General features: G+C 35.6%; 5 protein-coding genes across 5 annotated transcripts; 3 read left to right on the top strand and 2 right to left on the bottom strand.

The window, feature by feature from the left end:
• Window positions 1-688: 688 nt before the first annotated feature.
• Window positions 689-3,912, bottom strand: LOC144444951 (UDP-glucuronosyltransferase 2B15-like). Its single transcript, XM_078134503.1, has 4 exons — window positions 3,076-3,912; window positions 1,966-2,191; window positions 1,445-1,664; window positions 689-962 (listed from the first exon to the last, which is right to left on the bottom strand). The coding sequence occupies exons 1-4, from the start codon at window positions 3,910-3,912 to the stop codon at window positions 689-691; spliced, it is 1,557 nt and encodes a 518-aa protein (XP_077990629.1).
• Window positions 3,913-6,577: 2,665 nt separating this feature from the next.
• LOC144444949 (2-hydroxyacylsphingosine 1-beta-galactosyltransferase-like) lies at window positions 6,578-7,582 on the top strand. The gene has a single exon (XM_078134501.1). It carries the CDS (start codon window positions 6,578-6,580, stop codon window positions 7,580-7,582), a length of 1,005 nt encoding a protein of 334 aa, XP_077990627.1.
• Window positions 7,583-9,329: 1,747 nt separating this feature from the next.
• On the top strand, window positions 9,330-11,267 carry LOC144444146 (UDP-glucuronosyltransferase 2B15-like). Its single transcript, XM_078133556.1, has 3 exons — window positions 9,330-9,462; window positions 9,936-10,155; window positions 10,912-11,267. Exons 1-3 carry the CDS (start codon window positions 9,342-9,344, stop codon window positions 11,183-11,185), a joined length of 615 nt encoding a protein of 204 aa, XP_077989682.1. The 5' UTR covers window positions 9,330-9,341; the 3' UTR covers window positions 11,186-11,267.
• A 1,463-nt stretch (window positions 11,268-12,730) lies between these two features.
• LOC144444620 (cytochrome P450 4F2-like) lies at window positions 12,731-18,695 on the top strand. The gene is made up of 9 exons (XM_078134108.1): window positions 12,731-12,870; window positions 13,305-13,446; window positions 14,417-14,589; window positions 15,123-15,244; window positions 16,177-16,441; window positions 16,820-17,016; window positions 17,257-17,390; window positions 17,570-17,717; window positions 18,484-18,695. Exons 1-9 carry the CDS (start codon window positions 12,796-12,798, stop codon window positions 18,656-18,658), a joined length of 1,431 nt encoding a protein of 476 aa, XP_077990234.1. The 5' UTR covers window positions 12,731-12,795; the 3' UTR covers window positions 18,659-18,695.
• Window positions 18,696-20,123: 1,428 nt separating this feature from the next.
• LOC144444947 (tetratricopeptide repeat protein 38-like) lies at window positions 20,124-27,770 on the bottom strand. The gene is made up of 12 exons (XM_078134498.1): window positions 27,656-27,770; window positions 26,649-26,820; window positions 25,589-25,762; window positions 25,034-25,109; window positions 24,543-24,662; window positions 23,925-23,984; window positions 23,338-23,376; window positions 22,669-22,747; window positions 22,101-22,266; window positions 21,554-21,710; window positions 21,166-21,239; window positions 20,124-20,675 (listed from the first exon to the last, which is right to left on the bottom strand). The coding sequence occupies exons 1-12, from the start codon at window positions 27,768-27,770 to the stop codon at window positions 20,585-20,587; spliced, it is 1,323 nt and encodes a 440-aa protein (XP_077990624.1). The 3' UTR covers window positions 20,124-20,584.
• Window positions 27,771-27,882: the final 112 nt, after the last annotated feature.

Raw genomic sequence — 27,882 nt, 5'->3', positions numbered from 1 at the left:
ATAACAAAGTGTAAATTGGTAGAATTCGGAATATGACCTACAAAGTTCAGCGTGTAGAGAAATTACACACAGACAGGGGTCTCATCACTTTTTCTCAGCTGAAACATATACTCCACATCCAAAAAGCCAGATAGGTGATAACTCAGACCAAGAGTAGTCTTAGGTGTTAGCTATGAGATGACTGACAGACAGACAGACAGACACAGTTATTGTTTAGTAGACAGTGATCTTTTCTTTGTAGATCTTTGTACCTTTTGCAAGCTATTCTACAAGAACATGTTCTAGAAATGAGAAACACGCAAAGTCCTATTACACAGACAATGAATACAAAAAAAGACATCTATCACTAGTATTGAAAGACCTTTAGATTACCTACCTGGAGACTGGAGATGTCGGTATATGTACAAATAAACAAAACCGACAGCCATAAACTAGTGAATAATGTAAAGATTCACTGAATCCAAATGATATAATTTGTACTTGTATAAGCTTACATCTACAATAAAAGAGTATAAAAGACGGCTGTGTACCTTTTAATTAAGGCATATATGACATTCTTAAAGTTAGTAATCGCGATTTTACTGTATATATAATCTAATATCAACCTTATCACAAGAACAGTCATCAGGTTTAATCTTACATTTAGGAACATAGATGACATTATTTTGTACATACACAATGGTATAGTTTAGTTTGCCTTTTCCTTCTGCCTTCTGTTAACCTTCCTAATGATGAAATAACACGTCAAATAGGTTATGTATACAACAATGCCAGTTACACAGACAATAAAAGCAAATATATCAATCAGATAGTATTGGAAGACATTTAGATTGACTGCCTGAGACTGGAGATGTTTGCCACCGTGTTTGATAGCGTATTCAATCCAATAGATCATGGTATCTTTAGGAGACATGGGTTGGTCTTTGTGAATATTTGATAGACGAACAGCATTATCCTTGTATCTACAATAAATATATTTACAACATTGTAATTATGACGTCTATGAAAGTTGCAACTTGACTTTGACAATGGACTGAACAGTCTGAAGGGTATCGTATCCCTTAAACAAATTATTGATAATCGATCTGCACATCTATGTCAGAAGACTGATGCGATCAATGAACACTCATTGTTTGTCAAACATGAACAGAAAGATGGGAAGTGAAGGCTTAGATGAATACTGTACTGCACATGTTCAAGTACAAAGGACGGTGGGATTGCTTGTGGTTGCGACATGTACCAAAGTTTGGGTAATCTGAAGGTGTGCAATCGAGGAATGTGACAAATAATTTTAATACAAATAGTGATAAAGATGCGTTTATCAATGCAACGACATCACATTTCTCACAAACATCGTTTGAGGAATTAGGTTGTTTTCCTTTCATTATAGGTTTATCAAAACTTATAACTACAGTGTTTACTTTATAATAGCAAATTAACGTACCGTGGATCTTTGATTACTGTGGTCACTGCGTCATAAAGATCTTCTGATGTCATTGTCTTTATATCAAGGGTTAATCCCATTCCTTTGTCAGTAATTACTTTAACATTATCATGCTGGTCATCGAATAATGGTATTCCAACCATAGGTATTGCATAGTTAATTGCTTCGTATACGCCATTCAGACCACCGTGGTACACAAAGGCTTTGGTTTTGGGATGTCCTAGTAAGCAAACCATGTTAGTATTACATTATCGGGTAAGTGTGGTACAAGTCATTTGCCTACCCAGTGACTGATAATCATAAAATAAAAAAAAATACTGATATGAGTTGCTAATATATTGTAAAGGTAACCACCACTACCCGTACATTGATAAAGTATTGATAAGGTAGTCAATAGTTTTTGAGATAGCTATAGCTTTTCCATTGATATACTTCAAACAAAAACATGCACATACACACATCTCTTAGTCTGATGCAAAACCAAACGTGATGACATTTGAATTTCGTTTTGATTTTATTACCCAGTAAATCATTCTGCGGTATCCATTTCATCAATTTGAACTTGTTCATGTCCAAATATCCAGGATGCCTGTCACCACCATATCTGGCAACTATCTTTTGAGGAAGGTTATTCAGACCCATGGCGAATTTCCTGAACTGTACTTCATCATTAATCACAACGTACGAACCAAGAGAAAAGATGACGATACCGTCGTCCCCAGAAGATTCAACGAACTCTTCAAGTTCCTTTAGAAACAAATAAGACGAAATACACCATAAGAAAGCAAACAATCAAAGTACAATAGAAACCACCATTATATTAATTCATTGTTGATTTACTGAATGTCAAGGCGATTGTTGTTGTCTGTTATCCATTATCCATTATCTGTCTGTCTGTCTTCTTGCCTGCCAACCTGCCTCCCTGTCTGTCGGTCTGTCTATCTTTGGACACGACTAATTAAGATACCATTGCATCAATTCCAATGAAATTTGCTAAATGACAAGAACATACTAGTTGGTTTAGGTAAACATGTATGTGGTGGATAGTAATGATTAATTTGCACAACTAATTCTTGTCAGTAATTAGGTAAACTACAAACTTTAAATTTTCATATGATTTGGTGTAGGTTTTAATAATTTGCACCATTAATAACTTTTGTGTGATTAGGCAATACCATGAGAATACAAGCTTTCAATGTCATAAGTTTGCACATACACATCGATAAAAAAGCGAGTGTATGTGTCATACAGAGCTGTAGATTTTGGCAACGATGAACAATAAATATCCATATGGCTGTTTATATGAAGGTAATAACTACTTAGCAGTCATAAACAGTTATTGTTCATCCTATCAATATGCATGTCTACTGATTCCCATGACGCAACACTGGATAATTGCTAAGGCATTCACAGAATAATGAATGTGAAACAAGATTCAATTTGGTGTTTCTTGGCAATAGCGTGAAACGTAAATGTAAAATGTAAAAACTCTTCAGCACCCAAAGCACAAATATGCCTTTAGTTCCTGGAGAAGTGTTTCATTTTTATCCCCCTATAAGCAAGTAAAGAATCACCATAGCCCGATAAATGTGATATTAGGTCAAAGTGGCATAAAGGGAATTTAAACCTACCTTTTGTAACGGTGTTACAGGTTTAGTCTGGTAACCGCCCCCAACTGATATAGCATTCGGCATAAAGGGCCTCGGAAAATGTAATGTGAAGTCAGTGTTAAACAGAAAAAGTTCTGCGTCGACAAATACATCACGAATACTCAAATGTGGTTTGATGTTATATTTGTGCTTTACCTGGCCATAGGCAGCTAGTATCATATTTAATGAAATGTATTTTATGATAAAATATACTGAGTTGTAGACTCTATCAAAGAAAGACATCTTGTCTGTAAGACCAGTTCCTCCACACGGCACGTACGCCAAATTACTTGGGATGTTAAACAAGTAGGCTTCCCATTCTACGATGATGCGGTTTTCAGACACGACAACGAATGGCTTATCAAGGTAATGAGCGAGAAGCACTGTACACGGTGTACCGGCGTGAGAAACAACGAGATCGAAGTCCATGTTTTTCAGTCGTGTCAGTACTAATTCATCGCCGAACAGAGCATCACATTCCCAACTAAGAAGGTAAAGACGTTCCAACAGGTGATACAGTCCCACTTTACCTCTCAGTGGTAAATTTGACTTATGGCTGTTCGTTTCGTCTTTAATATGATTAAACTGTTCTACACTCACCCCTGAAACTTGAGTAGAATTAACGATAGATGAATGGTAGATACTTGATACAAGCAACGTTACGTCGTGTCCTCGTTCAGCCAGGTCGTGTGCTATTTTAGTGCTAAATGATAAAAGGCTACCAGGTACACTTTCCATTGGTATATTCAATATCTTGCTGCACGATACTGTTTCGACCAAAATTGCAACACTAAGGGACATACGCACTAGGATCTCCATTACATAAGATATTACAAGGTGACTTATTGTTGTTCAGAATATTAATGTGATCCCATGACCATAACAAGTGGTGATTACGATGAATACACACGTCGGATAATCTGATAAACTGACAGCTTTCGACTTCATTCTGTCAGTCGAACCATTAACTTGAATAGTACGTTATATGTAGGTAAACAATACATGCACGTCCTTACATTTGATGAATGATGCTGTTTTATAACTTGGCCATTAACTGTATGTACACTTAAATTTTTGGTGTCAAGACATGTCGAAACACTTCAAGAAGTTAACGTGCTTTCTTACGCACCTTGATGGGGGAAAGATAAGTAATAAACGAATCAAGAAGGCAGATAATGAAAGAAAATGAAACACAATTTTTTAACAAAAAAGTGAAAATTTTACCACTTATGAATGGGTTCATGTTTGTTCCTTTATGGGAATTGAAATGTGAAAATTTGAAGAGCAGGTCAGCGAGGGATATATCTTTTACTTGACCTACTGTATACATTTATTTACAAATAACGTCAATAATCACCGATTTGGAATTGTCGATGGTGGCCTTGACACAATGATTTTGTTACCTTTTTTTTGTATGCTTACGTTCACATCACCACTTGAGTCAGCTCTTTGTGCTACAAAATACGTAATCATCATGGAATAAAAAAATAATGTCAAAAGTCCAATTTGGAAATATTGGCACTTGTCGGAAGTACTACAGGTGTGAATACATCTAATGATACAGCAAGGCTCCCGATCAGGATTCAAGTTGGACTTTAGCGTCTCGTGATAAAGCTGTACATCGCATACTTTATTTGTTCATGTTATTGTTTTCAGACTTTAAAGGAGACTTCCCGTGTGTAGTCGAAACATTGGTATTATATACAGTTTCAAATTTTGACTGAAGGACCTTTTATCAATACTGATATTTTGTTTAAATTCAGGTACGCCATACCCTGGTTGGGAGATTCCTCCGTTTCCTTGAGAACCTCCTGATACGGAGGATGGTTTCAATATAAGGCATTGCATATAAGGTTATTGTGGAATAGGTTCCTAAAATTCCTATGCTATATATATATATATATATATATATATATATATATATATATATATTATAGCTGCATGTCAAACATGGCTACCATAATCAAAGCGCATAACTCCACCATCTCCAACAGCGAAACTAAACCCACTCAAAAACCTTGTAATTACAGACAGAAAGACACCTGCCCTTTGAGACACTGTCTATGGTTACACAAGTGGAATGACAGCATTTTCAATTTTTTGAAACTGGAACTACAGCATTTACAGTATGTAAACAGTGGAATGACACCCTTTTCTACATTCCGTTAGTTGAATGACACCCTCTGTCAAGTGGAATGGCAGGCGCTGGTCTACAGCATAAGTGAAATGACAGCATTTTCAATTTTTTGAACCTGGAATGACAGCATTTACAGTAGGTAAACAGTGGAATGACATCCTTTTTCTACATTCCGTTAGTTGAATGACACCCTCTGCGCTGTTATAAAGAAGTGAAGTGGAATGACAGCCGCCACTATATCCCAAAAGTGGAATGACAGCATTTCCAATGCTTTGAAACTGGAATGACAGCCTTTTAAGACTACTGTTACTCACCAAAAATGCACAGTGCATGTGCGCACTTCTTTTGAACTTTCCTGCACATGGAATGTTTAATTCGCTACTCTGCAAAATGTTACAATTTTTAACTGGATACATGCCAGTGTACAATAGAGAGACATATTAACGATTCGAGTTAGTGTAAGTACAGTACACTTTTGACTAATAGTGAACCATCAATTCAAAGCGCTATGTATTCAAACAGTAACTTTTTTTCTTGCTTTTTTCCTAAAAACCTCGGGGAGGGGGGGGGGGGCAGCTGCCCCCTTGCGCCCCCCCCCGCAGGTTACGGTACTGAAGCCCAATTGATTACCACAAACAAGCCAACGCACCGGTGTTTTTGCCTGGTTGCATATTTGTGATGGTGGACTATTTCGTTATTGTTATCAGCACATGAGTTTAACTTACAGGTGACGACAAGTAGAAAGTTGGTCCTTTTGAAATGCCTTTACTGACTATGGCCAAATCTGACAAGTTTTCATCTAGCTTATTTTTTAGTCTTTTCCATAGATTAGTTGGATATGCCTTAATCAACTATACAGAAACCACCCCCTCTAGGGGTTATGCCTCCCTTAGTTCACCATTCGCCAGGAAGGAAAAGCTCATAATTCTCCATTCACCGGCATCTCCAGGTATCAATTCACGTCCACCAAATATTAATGTAATTCACCATTCACCAATTCTGTTAACTGATACCTGGTTGGATGATAAATCTGTGACTTCTCAAGGCCGTTCGTGTGAACCAATAGAAAACTCCGTATTTTAAAGGTTGAGATCAGGGGAAGTAAACATCAGACCATACCGCGGTCATGCAAAGAGAACTGGGTCAGAAGTCACGACCTGCGTCCAGTTGAGGTAAAATTCACTATGCATTCACCACTCACGTTCAAAAATAACTATCATTCACCAATTATGCGAGACACTACCCATCTACATATATGTGCTGATAATTTGTTATGTTCTACTTTTCAAATTGCCTGACCTTCGACATTTGAATGGTGACTTGATCCTACTATATACACATCTAACAATGGCGCTCCTAATACGTACAATGTATGTATCTTTGATCGTTGCTCTTTTGAAGACAACAGTGCCTTGTAGCAAGATATTAAGTGTACCAGTGGAAAGTGTACCTGGTAGCATTTTCATGATTAGCAGTAAAATAGCACGTGACCTGGCAGAACGAGGACACGACGTAACGTTGCTTGTATCAAGTATTTACCATTCCGCCATTGTTAACTTTACCGACGTTTCAGGGGTGAATGTCGAAAGTTTTTACTTGTATAGTAATGTGGATGACTACAATGAACGGCTTTCAAACCTTGCCACGAGTGGTAAACTTGGATGGTATAACATATTTGAAAGTCTTTATGTCATGAGTTGGGAGTGTGATGCAATGTTTGCCGATCAAGCACTTCTGACAAGATTGAAATCTATGGAGTTCGACCTTATCGTTTCCCATTCGGGTACACCATGTGCTGCACTCCTCGCCCATTACCTTGACAGACCTTTCGTTCTTGTGTTAGGAAACCGTGTACTTACTGAATGGGACGCTTTCATGTACAATGTACCAAGTAATTTGGCGTATACACCATGCATAGGTGTAGGTCTTACAGACAAGATGTCATTCTTTGAAAGAGTGTACAATTCAGTATACTTTGTCATGAAATACATTTCATATAACATATTACTGGCTACCTACGGACGTGTAAAGCACAAATATAACATCAAGCCACATTTGAGTATTCATGACGTATTTGTCGATGCCGAACTGTTCCTGTATAACACGGATCTGACATTACACTTTCCAAGACCCTTGATGCCGAATGTGATATCTCTAGGAGGTGGTTACTTCATCAAACCGGTATTACCATTACAAAAGGTAGGTTTTAGGGGCCTAGTAGACGGGTGTTATGAAGTTAACAAGGGTTTTCTCGAATGTAATGTAGGAATACAACTAGATTTCTTAATTTTCCACCATATCCTTCATACTATACAGTTTGTTTTCGAATTTGTCGTTCTGGGATTGCAGTGAAATCCTCCTAAAAGCGAGAGTGATTTTTAGCACAACTGAACTGATATGGTTCAGCAGTGCTCGAGGCATCGCAAAGTGTCTGTCGGCCTGCCTGCCTGCCTGCCTGCCTGCCTGCATGCATGCATGTATGTATGTATGTATGTATGTATGTATGTATGTATGTATGTATGTATGTATGTATGTATGTATGTAAACAACTTGAAGTCTTAAAGTCATAAACCGCTGGACTGATTGCCATTATATTTGGTGGGTATATTACCTTTGATGTCTAGTTGGGAAATTGTTCAAATCAAAATAATCTTACCACCGGTGTGTGATTTAGGCAAAAAATGTGAATTTGTTAAAATGTGAACCCCAAAACTATAGGGCTGATTGGTTTGAAATTTGGTGGGAACGTTATTATAGATCTAGATGTGTATCTAGACTGGGAATTGTTCATGACATGATGATCCCATCAGTGATATGGAAATTAGGGAAAAAATGTATTGTTTTCGTCAAAAATCTGACATTCAAAAATATTTGGCTGATATGGCTAACATTTCACATGGACGTTACTGGGGTCGTACATATCAAGCAATATTAATTACATGAGGATCCTATCAGCGATATGCAAAATAGAGTAACAAAAAACATATTTAGGCAGATAAAAGTGTACAGACTGAAATTGTAGATGATGCGAGTAATTTTGGTATTGTGCTTTATCTATCAAACTACTGGGAATGAAATTTGGTCATGATTCTAAAAGTGTTCGTCTGAAAATTGTGAATGTGGCATAATTGGCACTAGCAACCATGATCAAGCCCTTAGCAACAGTCAAATGGTAGGGTTTTTTACAATTATAAAAGACAGGGATGGATAAGCAATAGAATAAACACTATTTTAAAATATATAAATGCCCTTAGCAACAAGATCACGCTTGCAGCAAAAGGTAAACGATGACGCATAATGCCAAAATAACCCCGCTGATGGGAAGGTAAATAAATAAGCATGACAAAATTGTATGTAGATAACCGTCGCAACAAAACCACGCCATAGCAACATTAAATTATGGTGCATATAGCAGATATAACACCATGTATGGGTAGGCATAGGACTAAATCTTCAATAAATGTATGCACAATATGTCTAGCAACAAGGCAAAATGTACTGTCAACAGTTATGGTACAACGCCATTGGCGCTTTTATTCCTTGATTCGCGCACTTTTTAATTTTTTAAATTTGTATCATTATTGTTTATATTCGGCAGATAAAATTAACACTTATATAAGTATTAAAAGATGAAATTTGAATCTTGCAAACATACGATATTGCCTAATTAGCGAAAAATCACAAATTATGCAAATGAATTACGATTATATACTACATTCATACCCTTGCCCGAGTTTGGGTCGGTCGCGGATAATCCCCTGTTTCCAGTGGCATTTGATCTGTTGGCCTCCTGTCGGTTAGTTGTTAGTATAAATTACTTTGCCATGGGAGTGGGTCATTATAAGAAACACGAATTCATCTCAGGGTATATTTTCATTATGACAGCTTTATAAAAGGTGTTATCTTTTCTCAAACACATTTGCGTGTAAGGTAATTTGTGATGCTCAGCAGTTCATGTCCTTGTCTTTACTGGAGGTATTCAGTTTACATCTGTTATTTTTTCCAGGAACTTGAAGATTTCGTTCAATCTTCTGGCGATGCCGGCATTGTTGTCTTTTCCCTAGGGTCATATATAGCCCTTGGTGATGAAGAACTGTTCAGGAAATTTGCCATGGGTCTGAATAAGCTGCCCCAAAAGATAGTTGCTAAGTATGATGGCGACAAACTACCCGAATATTTGAACACTGAAAAATTCAAATTGATGAAATGGATACCACAAAATGACTTACTAGGTAATAGAATAAACTACTTTTCAGTTTTTATGTGCAAATTGTCAAATACTAGTAATGTACATTTCTTATCACGATTATTAATGACAGAAATTGTTTAGCTGATAATGTCTAACCCTGTTAATTATTCAAATACTCTATCTATGTTAAACCATCCCTATGTGAAGGTACGTTACAGTTTTGTCTGTCTGTCTGTCTGTCTGTCTGTCTGTCTGTCTGTCTGTCTGTCTGTCTGTCTGTGTTTATACGTTTGTGGGAATCTTTCGTGGACACAATATTTCAAGAACTACTACATCAATTATAATAAAATATTAGTAAAAATAATATGCATATTAATGAGTCATGATTTTCAGTAATATAACAAGAATGTATACCTTAAACTTCGTATAGCTTGATTTTGGTAATTGGGGATATTTACTGTGATTCTCAATGTCGAAAGTGTATACTTAAGAAGCTATCATATCATTTGTTTGTAGGACATCCCAAGACGAAAGCCTTTGTGTACCATGGTGGTCTGAATGGCGTATACGAAGCAATTAAGTATGCAATACCCATGGTTGGAATACCATTATTTTATGACCAGCCTGATAATGTTAAAGTAATTACTGACAAAGGAATGGGATTAACCCTTGATATAAAGACAATGACATCAGAAAAGCTTTATGACGCAGTGAACACAGTAATCAAAGATCCACGGTACGTTAATGTGCTATTATAAAGTAAACACTGTAGTTATAAGTTTTGATAAACCTATAATGAAAGGAAAATATCCTTTCATGTCACCCAAACACTGAAAAGAAAAAAGAACGTGTAAACACTGATCTATTTTAAGGAATGGGATTAACCCTTGATGTAAAGACAATGGCATCAGACGAATTGAACACAGTAATCAAATATCCACGATACATTTACAATTTCGTTCACTTTTAAATTAGCAGTAATCAAAAATTGGTCAGACCCTAATTGCGATTGTGTAATGGATATCCTAGGCATTTAAATGTTTGCTCATAATTGGCTCTTATCAATTGATAGGCCAAGTGAATCCCCTTACAAACTGTATGTGTAATCAGTGTCACCTTTTATTGAAAATACTCAAAATGAATACCTCACAAAGAAGGCAACTACAATATGCTAGATGTATGGCTTGTCTGTCCCAATATGTATACATTATTATCATATAATTGATATGAGTGCAAGATATGATGTTGGTCGACCATCGTACTTTTAAATTTACGTCCCATTATTTATTATCTATATAATCTTAATACAAAGCGAGACTTAGAATTTCAGTTCAAATGATATGACATGGCTTCAACTCTATCATTCTAGGTGTATTCTGTGAGTTTCACCTTAGACCCTAATACACGATAGATTCTTGTAGAGTCTAGACTATGGTTCCACAATATGATGTTACTTTGCATACACCTCAAATGCTTGTTATTCATATTACAGGTACAAGGATAATGCTGTTCGTCTATCAAATATTTACAAAGACCAACCCATGTCTCCTAAAGATACCATGATCTATTGGATTGAATACGCTATCAAACACGGTGGCAAACATCTCCAGTCTCAGGCAGTCAATCTAACCGTCTTCCAATACTATCTGATTGATATATTTGCTTTTATTGTCTGTGTAACTGGCATTGTTGTATACATAACCTATTTGACGTGTTATTTCATCATTAGGAAGGTTAACAGAAGGCAGAAGGAAAAGGCAAACTAAACTATACTATTGTTTATGTCGGAAATGACATTCTAATGTTTCTTGGTTATAAGTTTATTATGATTAAATCTGATGATTGGTTTGTTGGTGGTTGTTTTTTAATTTTGTACTTGTGTCTGTAGTTGTAATATTCGTCATTATGTGTCGATAATTGCCCGTTGAAAAGTACAATACACCCTATTAAGTGTGCCCTCTAGTTGAATGTAATGTCAAATAGTTGATGGAGAAATTTATTCTTGCTTGCCACCAGTGGGCAAAAACACGATCACGTGATATTATAAACACTTATTGCCTGGCCTTATTCGGACACTAGTAGGCGTCAAATTACCACTCCTGTATTTTATGTAGCAACTTTCTCTCTTGGATTTCGACCTTGGGAAATAGTTGTTACATGATTAACAGCACTCGTGTAATAGACGTTTACTAGTTCGCTTTGAAATAAGAATGATGTTAGTTTGGTAAATATGCAATGTGATATAAATAATGTGGAAATTGTGGTCCCATAAGTAACCAGTAACTTTCAAGAGTCACTGGCCCTACAGCTAGCCAGTGATCACTATCCATTACATTAGTTTCAGACACTGCACTGAAGTAAAGTATTTGAAGGGTCTGTGTTAATGGAAATACTGTCAGTCAACAAACACAGTGACTATTCAGACTGATGAGACCAGATATAATTCTTTAAATCTTCATTGGTCAAATTGCGAATAACTCTGGAAAGAAAGGAAAAAAATAGCAAAATTAATATAGGTTTACTTCACCACAAAATTAGGAAAAACCAATTCAATTCTAGATCACATTATCTAATCCCTGCATACAGTGAGGGCTTCAAGAAACTTTGTGTGAATGCATACGATGGCAGTACTTTATCGCCGAAAACTGGGCCGTTATGCTTATAAAGTACCAGCCGCCACAATAGGATATATCACTTGATGAATTATGGATCAACATATTTATGTAAGAGGTCGCAGGTATTTGAGTGAAGTTTCAAAATAGTTGTCATAATCTGCACTATTGTGTTTTTATCACATGACAACTGTAAACACACACAATCAGAAAACTCGATTTGATTTGAAGTTAGCTGTCACCCCTGAAATCAAAACGCATGCGATAATGTTTATGGCACTCGATTGCTGGTGAACCAAACTTCAGGTTTAACTTGGGGCCATCGTGTATCGACCGATATTTGTTGAGTGGAAGTGTTTCCACTGACCTAATCAAGTTATTTTATGTTAAGGTCTTTCAACTTCACACGCGTAGATCTATATGATATAACAACTTTAAGCACCTATGTGGTTTATAAATCATGTCGATAAATCACAGGGACTATGTTATTATATAATGAATTAAATAATGTATGCCTAACTGAGCATGCGCAAAGATGCACGGTAACTGGCCAGGTCACGATCACCCGAACGAAGAAAGTTCGCACAGTGTCAGTACGTAAACTTCATACATGACGAGTCAGGAAGATGGTCGAAATAACAAATACAGTGACAGCAGCTTTAGGCAATGTTTACTGGTTTCTCCACGCCGGTAATATCTTGTTGGCTGTGGTAACAACTCTGGTCGGTGTTGTTATACTCAAACTCGGTCAACTCTTCTGGCTAATGAAACAAAATGAACGTGCTTTCAAAGACTTCAATTGTCCACCTCCTCATTGGTTTTTCGGGCATGCACGGACGGTAAGCGGCCATATTTAGTTGCTTGACGATTCTTGCTACCGTTTCCTCACGACACAATGAATGCTAATTATATAAAAGTTATAAGCTTATAGGCCTATAAAATGATAAATATTTATTTGAAACAGTGTCAGCTTATTAAGTGGACTCATGGTCGCCCTCTCCCAACCTTACTATTTTCAAATAATTATTTTATGAACTTTAGAATGTAAGTAATGAAGTTAGTCAAAGCTAAGAAGATGATGTGCCATGCTTGTATTCGGTCCCATCGTTAAATCGTTGGTATGACCTTTTGGTCAAGTTGAACTATGCTCTTAAACTACAATTCAAATTTTATGATATGGAAACAAAGAAACTTGATTGTGAGGAACTCATGCATGCAGTATGACGTCCTATTCTGCAGGCTAAATCTCTCTAATTTTTTATTTCCTTGCCAGTTAATGGGCACTGAAAATGGATTGATAGCACAAGGTCAAGTCGCAACTAAATATGGCAACTTCAAAATATGGTTTGGTCCTTTCTTGTGTGCACTCAGCCTCTGCGACCCTGATTCCATCAGGGTACTTTCCAATACAACAGGTAATATACATACAGTTACATACAGCGTGTCTTATAAAAGAAACATGAAAAGAGTATTAATCGGAGAATATTTCATCGATTTCTAGTGACTGCTCATTCATGATAAATCAAAATTGTTAGTATTTGACAGCTTACTTTAGTACATACGATTGCATGTCATGTTTGTGCGTTTGTTGCTTTTGTGTCCGTTATTAGCCCTCAATGGGCACAGCCTACATGACTATAGAAATGACCCATGTCCATGCGTGCGTGCGTGCGTGCGTGCGTACATACGTGCGTGCGCGCACGGGTACGGTGTGTGTGTGTGTGTGTTTTTTTTTATCGGTCGTGAATAGCCATATCTCTGACTACCATGACCCATTTTCAACCAAACCTGTCATCAGGAGTACTATAGGGGGCATATGCATGTCACAATTTTGTGACCTTTGACATTATGACGAAATGGCGGCCATATTTGTCCTGAAAATACACATTTCGTTTCATATTTCAGAGTTTTATATATACAGACACCACTCAAGTGTTTACTTCCACATTACAAACAGTAGGCTTTCTAATGACACCTTGACCTTTGAGCTTGACGACAATTTTCAAGGTCAAATCGCGAAAATTTGTCTTCTTTCACAACTAAAAAATTGAACATCATGAACACAGGCTCCATTCAAGAGTCCATATGGGCTTCCTTTTTATACCATGACCTTTGACCTTGACCTTCAAATTCAACGTCAAATAGCAAATTACTCAATTGAACTTCACCATTAAGGTAATTTGAATGGCTAAAAAGTTGTTAAATTTGATAAATCTGTCTACTAACACTAATTTTATAATTGGTAACCTTTCTGATAAGATTGTAGGACCACATGTCAGCACAATATATGTTGTGTTGGGGGTGGGGGTGAGGTGGGGGGGGGGTATATGTCTTTAAACGGAGAAGACTTATCTTTGCTGTTCCTTTACTTTGTTGGGAGTATAGAACCTAAGAATGAATTCTCCTATGGTATGCTACGTCCATGGCTTGGTGATGGCTTGTTGATAAGCAAAGGAGAGAAGTGGTTCAGAAACAGACGACTGTTGACTCCTGGATTTCATTTCGATATTCTTAAACCTTACGTTGAGATCTTTCGAGAATCAACCCATGTGATGTTGGTAAGATGTTTATTTTTCATTTTACGTTTATTTTTCAAACCATTGTTGATATAACTGAATCCGAGAATGAATAGTCAATGGCATAGTTTGTCAAGTTGTTGAAATGGTTTACATCTAAATAATATTAGCCTTTTATCATTATTATTACATTCTAACATTAAACAACCCCCCCCCCGTTTGATTACGTCTCCACGAATACTGAATTAAAGCAGAGCAATAGTTTGTAAAGTTGTTGAAATAGTTTATATCATATCTAAATATTTTTTATCATTATTTAATTCTAACATTAAACAATTTTCTCAGTTTGATCAATTACGTCTTCACGAATAGTGATTTAAAGCGAAGAGATCCTTAACCAAGTAGACATAGAGATGAGTGTATAACCTCCTTATACCGAATACTATAATTCTTGTCGTCTTGTGTTAATTAAATCTTACATAATGATCTTATAGTGGCCATATGTATAAGATGTGGTATTCATTTTGGATTATTGATTTATAAAATAATTTTATCATTTTGTCATTCTGTTTCAGGACAAATGGGCCAACCTTGATCTCGGCAAATCCGTTGAAATTTTCCAAGATGTCAGTTTGATGACATTGGATGGTTTGTTGAAGTGCATCTTCACCTATGAGAGCAACTGTCAAACTACCGGGTAGGTTTTTAGTGTTACTTTGTGTTTTTTGTCGAGAGGGTGGGTTTGGATCCACGGTAGGTAGGTAGGTAGGTAGGTAGGGTACTCGTATCAGTTTGAGACAGGGAAGTACCGCCGACATCAGCTTTCCCATTTCTAGGGATTTCTCAGCCGAACAGGAACTCGCATATGATTAGGGATCTTCGTGAAAAAGTTACTCATATGTATGGCACATCTTTATTCTCAGATCCTCCTCCGGGGATGAATGCACAATGTAGAGTATCATTTATTAGTTATTTACATGTCCTATGTGGACTAATCAATAAAAAAACCCATAATACTGTACAAATATCATATCCAATCCAGGACCTGCAGGATTATGACGATGTAAATACAAAATTTGATAAATAGATGTAAAAAATGTGACATTGACTTTGTAAATGCCCAAGCTCAAGTACATGCAGATAAAACGTCTGGGAGCTATATGTGATGTATGGGTACTGATACACCCTCCACCAGTGTCTATTGGCTACAGTACGCTTTATTTCTTTTCATCCAAAGACTCTATTACACGTAAACTACATTGTTGATAGAGACATGTCAGTCACGGACTTGCCCCCCCCCCCCTCTCTCTCTCTCTCTCTCTCTCTCTCTCTCTCTCTCTCTCTCTCTCTCTCTCTCTCTCTCTCTCTCTCTCTCTCTCTCTCTCTCTCTCTCTCTCTCTCTCAGTCGGCTGGCTGGCTGACTGAATTCCTGGCTAGTCAATTTTAGAAGGGTATTTATCTGATTGGTTTGCTGCATGGTTACATAAGTGATTGCTTTATGGCCATTTTGTCAAGTTTCTTTTCTGGTTTTAACATTTCATTTATTGCTGCATATGTAGGAAAAGGACATTTGACGCCTGTACTTATAAGTTGATTGACCTTTAAATGTTATGATGTCCTCTATTACAGACGCAGTCCATACATCGAAGCAGTGTACCTTTTGACACACATGATGATGAAACGACTGCGATTCCCACCGTATATGAGTGACTTCATATTCTACAACAGCTACGATGGAAAGAATTTTAAAAAGGCGTGTGATTTGGTTCATGAAAAGGCAAGTCAAGTGATTGAAGAGAGGAAAAAACATTTCGAACGCGACCAGGTCGAAACAAATCACTGCCGATATAGCAGAGGCTATCGTGACTTTCTCGATATCCTATTGGCAGCACGGGTACGTTTTTATCTCCGATTCAAAAATACTACTCTGGCCGGCAATCGAGGTCTCGTGTTGTTGTTCCATGTATTAGATTACACAAACGGGTGATAGGAGTGCCTTTTTTCAAATCCAATCACCCTGTGATTAACTTGAAGAGAGTGTAAACATTAAAGTAAAACAAAAATTCATTGCAAAATCACGTATGTCATCATAAACACCTTGTGAGTACAATTAAACCAACGTATGTCATCAATAGCTTATTATACGACGTGAGTGTTTATCATAAACCGAGACCAAAAGAACAAAATTTATCTGAATTGATAGCTTTTGATAAAGAAACGCTACGTAGCTGCAATTACAAAACATATGTGTTTCTTCTTAAATTGAACACAGGATGAAGATGGTAACGGTCTGACAGATGTTGAGATCCGAGATGAAGTGGATACATTTATGTTTGAAGGACATGACACCACAGCGAGTGGAATTTCATGGTGTCTGTATAACTTAGCAAGACATCCTGAATATCAACAGAAGTGTAGACAAGAGATTGATGAGTTGATGGACAGTAAAGAAAACAAGATATTAGAATGGTAAGGCCAAAAAGGAAATTCATGTGTTCCAGGTAACCTTGCCAAATCTCGCTTAAAGACGAGCATGCACATTATTTTTGTGTCCTTCTTGTGCCTATTTGTGCTTATTTGTTCTGTACCAATGCATCAACCAAGAGACACTGAATGTTGAAAACTTTAAAATATACAATACTTCCATTGTGAAAAAGAGCTTACTGGAGCAACACACTATATGTACATGTCTTCGACTTTTACCATTAGGGACGATTTGGGTAAGATTCCATACACCACCATGTGTATCAAAGAAAGTTTGCGACTCCATCCCCCTGTACCCTATGTATCTAGGAGACTAACAAAACAACTGGTTTTACCAGATGGAAGGAAAGTACCAAAAGGTAAGTATTAAAAAGTAGTAACGGGAGAAAGTATCGTCCATTATGTGTTTTAGGAATAGCAAGATGGAAAGGGTCGAAAAGGGTGTAAATAATCTTTTAGTTAAAAGTGTAACTTCAGAACTCTGTGTTGGGTTGTAAAGTGACGTATTTATTACATGCGTCGTTATCCATTTACACAGGTTTCGCTGTCGCTATTCACATCATTGCCTGTCACCACAATGCCAACGTCTGGCCTAATCCTGATGTCTATGATCCTGAAAGGTTTTCACCGGAAAATTCAAAGGATAGACCTTCCTATGCCTTCATTCCATTTGCAGCTGGACCAAGGTAGGTTGGACGTCTCTATCAAATGTTCAAATGAGTTCCATTTACAACTATGGGTCAAGATCAGAAAACTGACTCTTTAAGTCTATTCATGAAACAACTGACTGTTAGTAATTCCCACCATGCATTGTAAATTGTCAACTTTTAAGTCGTGACACCCTCTTTATACCTGGTGGAAGCTAGTAATTGTAACACTTCATATATATCGACTAACTCACGTGTATATTTGAACTGGGTTTCATATTGTGGACACTTTTTCTCAATGGCAAATGATTGAAACATGCATGTGTGTAGGATGCAGTCATGACTAGCTTTACACCATAGGCTGCATAATGCACTATCTTATTAGCGCAAGACATAAAGAATTTGTAGTTTAACTGACCTCCTAAAAAATGAATTGTGTATTTCCTATAACATGGCCTCAGAAAATAGGGTATGTAGGTCTTTTTTACTGTTTTTATTTTTGAAAAATATTGCTTCGACCCCAAAACAAACAAAATGTCGGTCAGAATACCTCTTCTGTTATAATTTGATGAAATATGTACAGGCATCACTGGGGAAAGAAAATGTCAAGAAGACATGCGTACAAAGAATTTCTTATCTTTTTGTTTTAAATGTTTAAAATAATGTTTAGGATCGGAGACTTAAACTGGGGTCGGTCGTGTTATTGTAAACATACATGTTGGCCTAATAAGATGACATTGAAATTCGTATTTGCACCAGTTCAATATATCGTCTATTTTTCTATTTCATTTGCTTTCATTAATAGGAATTGTATCGGACAGAACTTTGCCATGAATGAGTTAAAAGTTTCTGTTGCCATGACAATTCATCAGTATATCCTGACTGTGGATGAAACACATCTTGTTGTAAGAGAAAGCCAGGCCGTGTTAAAGGCAAAGAATGGAATACATCTCCACATCAAGCCAAGAAGAAAATCCTAAACATGTACCTAGGACACAAAACGAACTATAACGCCTTGGATTAAACTGTTTACATGTTTGTATTTGTTTATTTTACATGTGTATTTTGGTTTACCAAATATAATTTATGTATATGAAAAAAAATCAAATAATCAGAATTACAAAACTGACAAAACTTATCATTTGGGTTAAAAATATGACATAATCAGCATTGATCAGAACAATATTTCATCCTTTGGATAGCCAAGTGATGATGACACAATTAGTGGTGACATAATTTTTTCGAACTATCTTTTATAACACTGAATATTGGAATCGAGAGGAAAGGAAGATTTCATTAGTGATGGATGCAAGAAATTACTCGGCCTTTAACCCGTAATTATGACAATGCTAGAGTTTATATGTAATAGGTAGTTGGTTTTGAGGAAAGGACATGTGAACATTTTAAATACTTGATTTGTTGAAGATATTTTTCTCGTATCTTGTATTTTTGGTGTAATCTTTTAGTTTGGTGTTTCTTCCGTACTTTTATATGTTGTAAGAACAGAATTGTACTACGAAAGTGGGTAATTTTATATATTTATGTTGCATATCAAGTTACCTTCATATCCTACCCCTTTCCCCTCGCTATGCATTATATATACATATTTCTTTTAGAGATTATACCGTTATTGGTGTTTTGAAATCCACATTATTCAATTTCAAATAAACATTTATGCCTGGATGGGAACCCACATGTATCCTGCGAGGCAACATGCAATTATATGCTACAAACCTTTAATGTTACGATTTACATACAAATAGTCATTGTGTAGCTTATAGGATATGTTGACATGATGTATGACAAACGTTATACAAAACGTTTGAGCTACAATAATATTTCTATTGACCCAGCTAATAAATGATTAAGCTGTGGTACACTCTCTTTAACTGATCACTGCCGTTGGTGGCTCACTTTATAACTGTACCAGAAGGCCGAGTTAGATTCCAACCCATGTCGCTCGATGTAAACATAGACCCTCCACCCACAGGGTCTATGATGTAAACAATTGTTCCTTTGATGTTTTGCGGCACCGCCCTCCTCTTTAAGATTTCTATGTTAAAACACAATGTGTCAGATTATAGCAAATAGAATGTCAAATGGAACACTAGAAAGCAATCAACTGTAATTTTAACTACAAGTAAAAGAACTCGTGCACACACAAATATTGAAGCTTAATAAAGAATATAAGATTTATTAACTTTTAGTTATTTAGTAAATCATGATGGTGATTTTTTATGACCAATATCATGGTTATTCGTCCAATAACTATACAGGTCAAGGTCATATCAGCAGCTTTGCACCAAACATCAATCACTTCCAGTGGGTGTCAATTAAAATCTATGTAGAAATTTCATGTCAATCCAATCACATTTTTTTATTAAGATTTTGGTACCAAAGAGATGCGTATGCACACTACATATATACCTACCTACCTACCTACCTACAGACAGACAGACAGACAATAGTAGCCCCTTATGAAAACCAATATAAAGCATTATCAATACTTGATATACCAGTGTACAATTCAATGTAATATATGATAAGCAAAGAAACCACTGATTTCTATATAATTGTCATGCAATTAATTGGTACCTGCACCATTTGTCAACATATGAATCTATGTAGAAATCTATGCACACTTCAAAATAGAGTCCATTATAAACAAAGCTGCTATTGTAAATTTGCCACATAGTTGGTGAAGGGACACTTCTAAGCGATCCATACAAATATACATACAGCAATGCAAATGATTGGCGATGGCACAATTGTTGACAAAATGAGACACTTCAAAGTGATATGTAGTGTTGTTGCAGACTATGCTGGTATCCTAAAGCAAATGATTGGTAGCTGCCATATTGTCAGCTGTGCAGTCAGTTCATTTCACTCCTGGACCGATACATCCCTTAATCTACATGCAATGCCAATGCTTTGCCCATCAACCTGTCAGTCATTGGAGATGAATCCTTTAGAGTTTTCCGTTCAACAAGCAAGGACCTGAAAAAGAAATATCCACACAAAAGTTATAGTTTCAAAATACTGCGCAGTCAGAATATATTTGATGTAGACAGACACTGTAAGTCTGAGACAAATTTTGATAATATTTTTGTATAAAGTGCATTAACTTGGAATGCAATTTCAATTAAGATGTTTCCATACAGCATGAGAGGTGAGTGATTATGGATTATGTTTGCTACCCAAGAATGGCTTTTTAAAACATTTAGTGCTCCAAAAATATCAAAAATAAGTCTAGAGTTCTACTAGTTACTACAAATGTTTTAACATGTTTTATCGATAGGGATAATATAATATCATTTCAATATTATGTCCTAAATTACAACTGCTGGGTTTCAGTAGTGTGGGTGCTGAGATGTAACGGTGTGAATTGAACAACTGTTGTGCATGAAACAAAGAAATACCACGCAGTACAAAGTTACACTCTGTGCCACTTTATACATGAAGAGCAATCATCAGATATCATACATACCTTGCTAATTGATGATGTTTCTTCTCTGGAGATTTGAGTGCAGCATTTATGAGGAATAAATTGAACAGATCTCTCTGGTTAGAAGAAAACAAATAAATTGTGAGGAGTTAGACCTGCTATAATGTTAAAAATGTACATTTAAAAAAAATAAAATATCAAATACTGAACAAGGTTAACTAACACACATAAGTCAACAAGTAACAGTTTGAACTAAAGGTTCTGACATTATGACTATGTGATGACAGTTTTTTTTTTAATCATCTAGTGATTCAAAATGTATTAAAAATCATGCATTAATTCTGTAATATATGCATTACATCACATGTATACCTAAATCATTTTTGTGACTGTCATATTATATGTTTCCACTATATTTATAAAAACTGACCTGAGCATTGCTGCCTCCTATTCTCCAGACTTTGTAACGGATTGGCAGAAACAACTCAACTGCTTTAGCAAAGTCACCATCATTGTAAGCTTGGAAGGCTTCACAGATTGACATACCCACTTCCTGGAATATTTTACGCTGGGAACCAGACTGCTCGCTATGGGTGATATATAATATTGGATTAGTAATGGGAAAAGTCTATATGTTTTGTTTATTGAATCACATATTTTACAGAGCAGAGGCATCAGAAATAGATCTCCCTGTATGTTGCATGCCACTGATTCTTAACAATTTCTTGTGGCACACATAAGTTTGGTGTTCCATCTCTCCTTACTTGGCGGTCACACACATGAAAATCAATACCTTAGCACTTTGGCCAACAACAATTTGTTTTCATTAGAGAACACTCTTCTCTTAATGAAGGGACAAATATTACTCTATATGACAGTTCTTTGGGTACATGTACCAATCAAAAATGAAGGAAAAACACATCAAATACCAGAACAAAGTTCAGACTATAACACTGCCGAAAATACAGAGATTTTACCTGACAAACGTCTTGATAGATTCCATCAATTTTTCTGTTTCTTCTTTTTGTTTTGTTCCAAGGGTAGACATCAACATATGAATATCATTAAATGCTAGGATGTGATCCCCCATATGTGACTTACATATGTCATACACCTCATTCCATCGGCCTCCAACATCAACACCTGTAAAAAAATATCATTATTCATAGAAATACATTATATAAAGTACATTGTGTCATATGGTACGGCTAGTGACCCATAGTGACCTCAATTTGCATATAGAGGGCAATAATTGTTTTCTATTTTTCCTAGGGCACTATTACAGTAGCACAAGACTAGTCCTACATATGATTTTCTTTCAATCTGGAAAGAATATGTGCCTGGGAATGTGATGTATTATAAAACACTTATTGCCTTGCCTTATTCGGGCACTAGTAGACATCTCCTTGTGCTGTTATGTAGCAATTTTCTTGGCTTTCAGCCTTGGGAAATATTTGCTATATGACAGTCCTCAAGGTAATACATGTCTACTAGCGCCCTCATAGCCAGCCAATAAGTGTATAATATAACATCTGATTACAATACCTTCCATTTCAATTCTGAATAAGAAAGAACAGGCATCAACTATATCCAATAGGGCTCCTGAATGTGCTCTTTTACTGATCTGAAAAACAAATTTATCTTTAATATCTCAAAATCAATATGAATATTACTCTACATAACTATTAATTTGGATGACCCAACTAACCCTATATTTATAGAACCTGACCAAAAAATGGAAAAAATGATACCCACTATGACCAGATCAGAAAAAATCAAGGAATTCAAGATCGATCTCACAAAGTTTTTAATGCATCATCTGGTATCACTGCATCAGGTCCCTAATAAAAAAAATTAAATGATCCATAGATACTTCAATTTGATAATAATGGTAAAGTTACCTTTTCAGGAATCTAGTTCTGAAGTGACCATCTAATGCAACTTTCATCGGAATCTCTCAGATGTCATTAGCGTAATGATGTTAAACTGTTAGCTCATGATCACCTGACCAAAAGGCATAACATCATTGTGCTGCTGACATCAGAGAGATTAAGACTAAACCTATGCTGTCTCTACAAAACTAGATTCCAACAAAAAGGGAACTTTAACAATAATACGTAATAATAATATCGCCATCACATATTTAATCATATTAAAAAAAGAAAAAGATTTGATACTTAATAAGAAATTTGTTTTACTATTGACAACACTTACTTCAGTATCAAAGATATCCAGAGCTGCTGAATAATCTCCCTGTAATGCATAAAGGAATTTCCTATGACAAACAGCTTAATGTAATGTTCATAATACTAGTATTAATTATGAATACATATATAGTTCTTTCAAACAACACAGTGCAGTGCTGTGCAATCACAACCTCTGGTGTAGACAAATATGAGGAGTATGATGAGGGTGAGAGAAGGGTAGGGGTGGGGATGTATTTGGTACAATCAGGAAGGTATCAACAATTTGTGTTGTTGTTTATACATTCCTGATACAATTTATGAAGAAAAGAATTAAGCACAAATTATAAATAATACATAATGCTTAATAATCACTCAATGGTGGGGGTTATACATTCATTCACTCCTGCACAAACAAGTCTTCATAGAAAACACAGTCCCCTCAAACACTTTACTTCTGTGTGGCATGTAGATAAAAGAACTGCATGTAATGTATATTTCCTGTTCTTTATTTCATAGCAGCAAAATATAACAAGAAATTGTCTGTTGATATACAAGAAATCAAGCTTTGCTGTAATCATTATGTACCTTGCACACAAATCCACTTTCTGGTCTTACCTTTTCGATGTGGTAGAGGGCCCAGTGCCAGAAGTTGTGGCATGCTAGCATACCACATGCCTATTAACAAGAACAAATTATCAATTAATACACACTTGACTACTAAATGACGGAGAAAAGACCACTTTTGTTGAATACATATATGTTACTCAAATATATCACAAAGAGTAGAACTTAAAATTTCCAATCATTGTATCACAACATTTTTCACTGGTAATATATTAAATCTTTAGTCTAGTGCTTTCCTTCATCTCTATTTCAAGTTAGAGATGGTGTGATACCATGTTGGCATCCAGACTATTAAATCTTCACCCAAAGACATCAGCCTTGCATTTGTTCCACTTCAATACACGAGATTAAAAAAAAATCTTCCAAATAACGAATACATGATGTACCCTCTAAAACACAGAATTCTATGAAAATTTACATTCAAAAAGAAAAAAATTAAAGCATATGTTACAAAGAAAATTTCAAAGGTTTTGAAAAACACATGATATACCCACTAGAATTGAAGAATTATTCAAAAGATTTAAAACATCCATTACAAAAAATAAATTTTCAAAAGATTTTTGGAAAACTATTTCACAGAATAAATCATAAGTTATTTAATAGACTTACTGTCCAGTCTTCTTTAGTTGTACTCATGAATGACAGCCCATCTTTCTGTCGTCCCATCATTTCTAGTACATGTGCCATAGAATGGGTAGACCAGGCATCTCTCTTGTTTAATTCAAGACCCTGTCAAACATAAGTATGTGACAATTTAATTCTGGGTTTGAACACTGTATTCAAAATTTCTAAGAATGCTAAAGTGCCCACTCTTATACAAATCTAGACCTGTAGAATATAAAGTGGCAACATCGGTGTTTATTTAATACTTAGGGGAAAGTAAATTAAACCTTGATAAAACTTTTCTAGTGAAAAATGAAAGTCAAAACACCCCTTTTGTGGCATTTCAAATCATCTTCTTGCATCGTTAGCACAGTTGACAGCATGCATGATAGGTTTTCCACACTTTTAAAAAAATTCAAGCAGGTCATCTTTCATTCTTTTGAGTATACAAATTATTAATTTGTACTGATAACACTAGTTGTTAGATTTCAACTAACCATTTTTGCTTCTTTTTCTGCTTGTTCATAAAAGTTTGTTTCAACCAAGCCAAAGGCATGCATTCCAAGTAAATACCTATATAACATAAAAAAGATTGTAAAAGCCACTGCTTTAAATTTATATGTCTTAGAAAAATCAAACCTATTCTCAGTTAGAATTGAGAAAAGTGTTTTACTTTTCTCTCTGTATGCTGTAACCATTATATTTCTTTTGCTCATTTCTTTTGTAAAAGTGCGATTTGGGCCGGTGGCCTTAAAGGCAAATAAATATATATAATGAGAAAAAGTATTAGGTAAGGGTCACGTCAACATATTAGCTTCAATCCCAGTATTTGAAGCCCAATGGTTAAGGTGCTATGTAATTTGTGGGACCATAATAATTGGATTAGTCTGTAAGGTACGCCATGACAGGGCGCCCTCACACATCCATCAACCCCACTCAGGGCTGAATGACACGATGTATCCTACAGTTTGATTGGATAGGATCATTCTTTTGTCCTGGACCAACATACAATGTATATTATGTATAGACATTAATACAATGGTGATCCTTACCCATACAAAGGTGTGTCTTTCTTCCAATGAGGCATCACCCTTGCAATGGAATCCCGTATCTGTGCTGAATATCCCATATAGAAGTATGAATCATGGGCAAATTTCAAAGCCAACATATCTGTAGGATGCTGCACTAATATTTCTTCCCATTTATCATGTGCACCATCAATATCTCTGGAAAGGTGGGAAAAAGCAAATACACAACATGTATATATGTAAGTTCCAAAGACTCAAGAAACAGTATTTGCAGCAGGGGACATAAATTCCTACTATGCAGTTTTAGTTTTTTTTAAATCAGCTAAACTGTGCATTATGGGAAATGTGGTATTAGTACCACAATAGATGTGCAATTATTTATTGTTTTACATATTCAGATTGGTAAAAGTGATATTCATATTTTGAACAAGACAAAAATTAATTTCAATGAGATGACATTAATATTTCTGGAATACAATAAAAATTATATGAGTTCCATTTTCTCAAACGGGATTTGTTGTCATTTCATAAATTAAAACAAAATTTCTCATAATTTTTCATGTTGATGAATGGTTTTCTCCTTCTTTGACAACTAAACTTCACATTAATAAAGTCTTTTTCATTTTAAGTGATATTCACTTATATTTAAAGATTTTTTTAATTTTTTTAATTATTTTCCATTGGGTGGTACAAGAGAGAGTGAATAAAGAAGTTCATGTTTACAATCTCACTGACCCCCCCCCCACCTACCAAAAAACAACAACAAACCCAAACAAACAAACAAACAAACACACCTACAACAACCCAACAAACGAACTGGAAAGACATTATGCTTTCAACAGATCCTGAAATTTGGCCTACTTGTAGAAATATTTGTTTGTGTAGTTTCTTATTTTGTACTGCTATCCAATACTCGCATTGATACATTTCTTTCATAAGATGTAAGAAATTGGTAAAATTTGGCATTTATTGATATTCAGTAATTGAAAAGTAAAGACTCATTTACTACAGTATCCTTAAGTTACAAGAACTGATTTAGAGTGATCAGAAGTGAATACTGTTCAAATGTTGAAGCAAGACTTACCCATATGCCCATAGTTTAATGCCTTCTGCATGTACTTTCTCTCTGGATGATACATTTTCAGATTCAGCCAGTTTGACTATGTTATCAATACTAGTTTTAAATTCTGCATCTCTGTAGATAGACCTCCCTGTACCCATAACGTCCAGACCATTCACAATCACTTGACCCAGTACTGTTAAATATTTAACATGACTGTACATAAAGTAATTCATTTGTAAACTGGTTTGATAATTGATACGTCTTAGGGAAATTTACTAATTTAAACTAATGTGTACAAGTGAATTCGTACTGAAACAGTTTCATTACCACATATCCCCTCTCACTTACATTCTCTTTGAAATATATAAAAGATCTCAAACAAGAATTTAATTTTATTGAATTTTATTACAAATGTTTTACCATTGACATTGTCTGTGGTTCTCTTAAGGCCTAATAAATAAAACTGTTTTCAATTGGTTCTGGTTACTTGACCCCATCTAGTTTTTCACACCAAACCTCAACTTTTTTTTACGTATTCGGGAAAAAAATAATAAAATCGCAAAAATTGTGAAGTCTCACAAGAAATAATTGATGCGGAAACTGACATCAACTTAAAAAGACAATATAAAACTGTTCTTCCAATCTGTAATGGTTGTACATCTGATGAGAAGAAACCAATAACACAGTGACCATATGGAAAACAACGGAAAACTTAACTATCTGAACTAGACACTCACATATGAAAAAAAGTGTATTAAAAAAATGAAATAAAAAAATCCACCTACCCCAACTATTCTAAAATGAGCGTAATTGGAACCACACAATTTCTTTTGTTAGGTCTCATCACCTGTCACCAATCTTGCATTTTGATTGGTTGAGAGCCCTACAGATGTCTTATGAAGTAAGCTGTTTTATTAATCCAAAGTAGATACCCATTTCTTATCTATATGCCAGCCACTTTAAGTACACAGCCTTTATTTTCCAGCAATCTCGAAATGTACGAACTTTAATGCCACACAGATTCTTACCAAAGTTTGGATCTGACTGGATCAGTTTTTCAGCACATGCTTCAATCCCACCATAGCAATCATCATCATACCAACCAACATACTGTAAGGCAAATTTTGTAAAAAAGTTTATCATTATTGCAATAAATGAATATACATGGCCAGTGGGTGAACTTTGAGGTTACGAATGAAAATTTGGAGATTTACTTCAAAAGGTTTTGACTGACAAAAAAGTTTGAAATATTTTT

This window comes from Glandiceps talaboti, chromosome 13, assembly GCF_964340395.1.
Source record: "Glandiceps talaboti chromosome 13, keGlaTala1.1, whole genome shotgun sequence".
In the NCBI taxonomy this organism is placed as follows: Eukaryota; Metazoa; Hemichordata; class Enteropneusta; family Spengelidae; genus Glandiceps; species Glandiceps talaboti.
The sequence above is the reverse complement of the archived record's forward strand: the minus strand, read 5'-3'. Positions and strand labels throughout refer to the sequence as shown.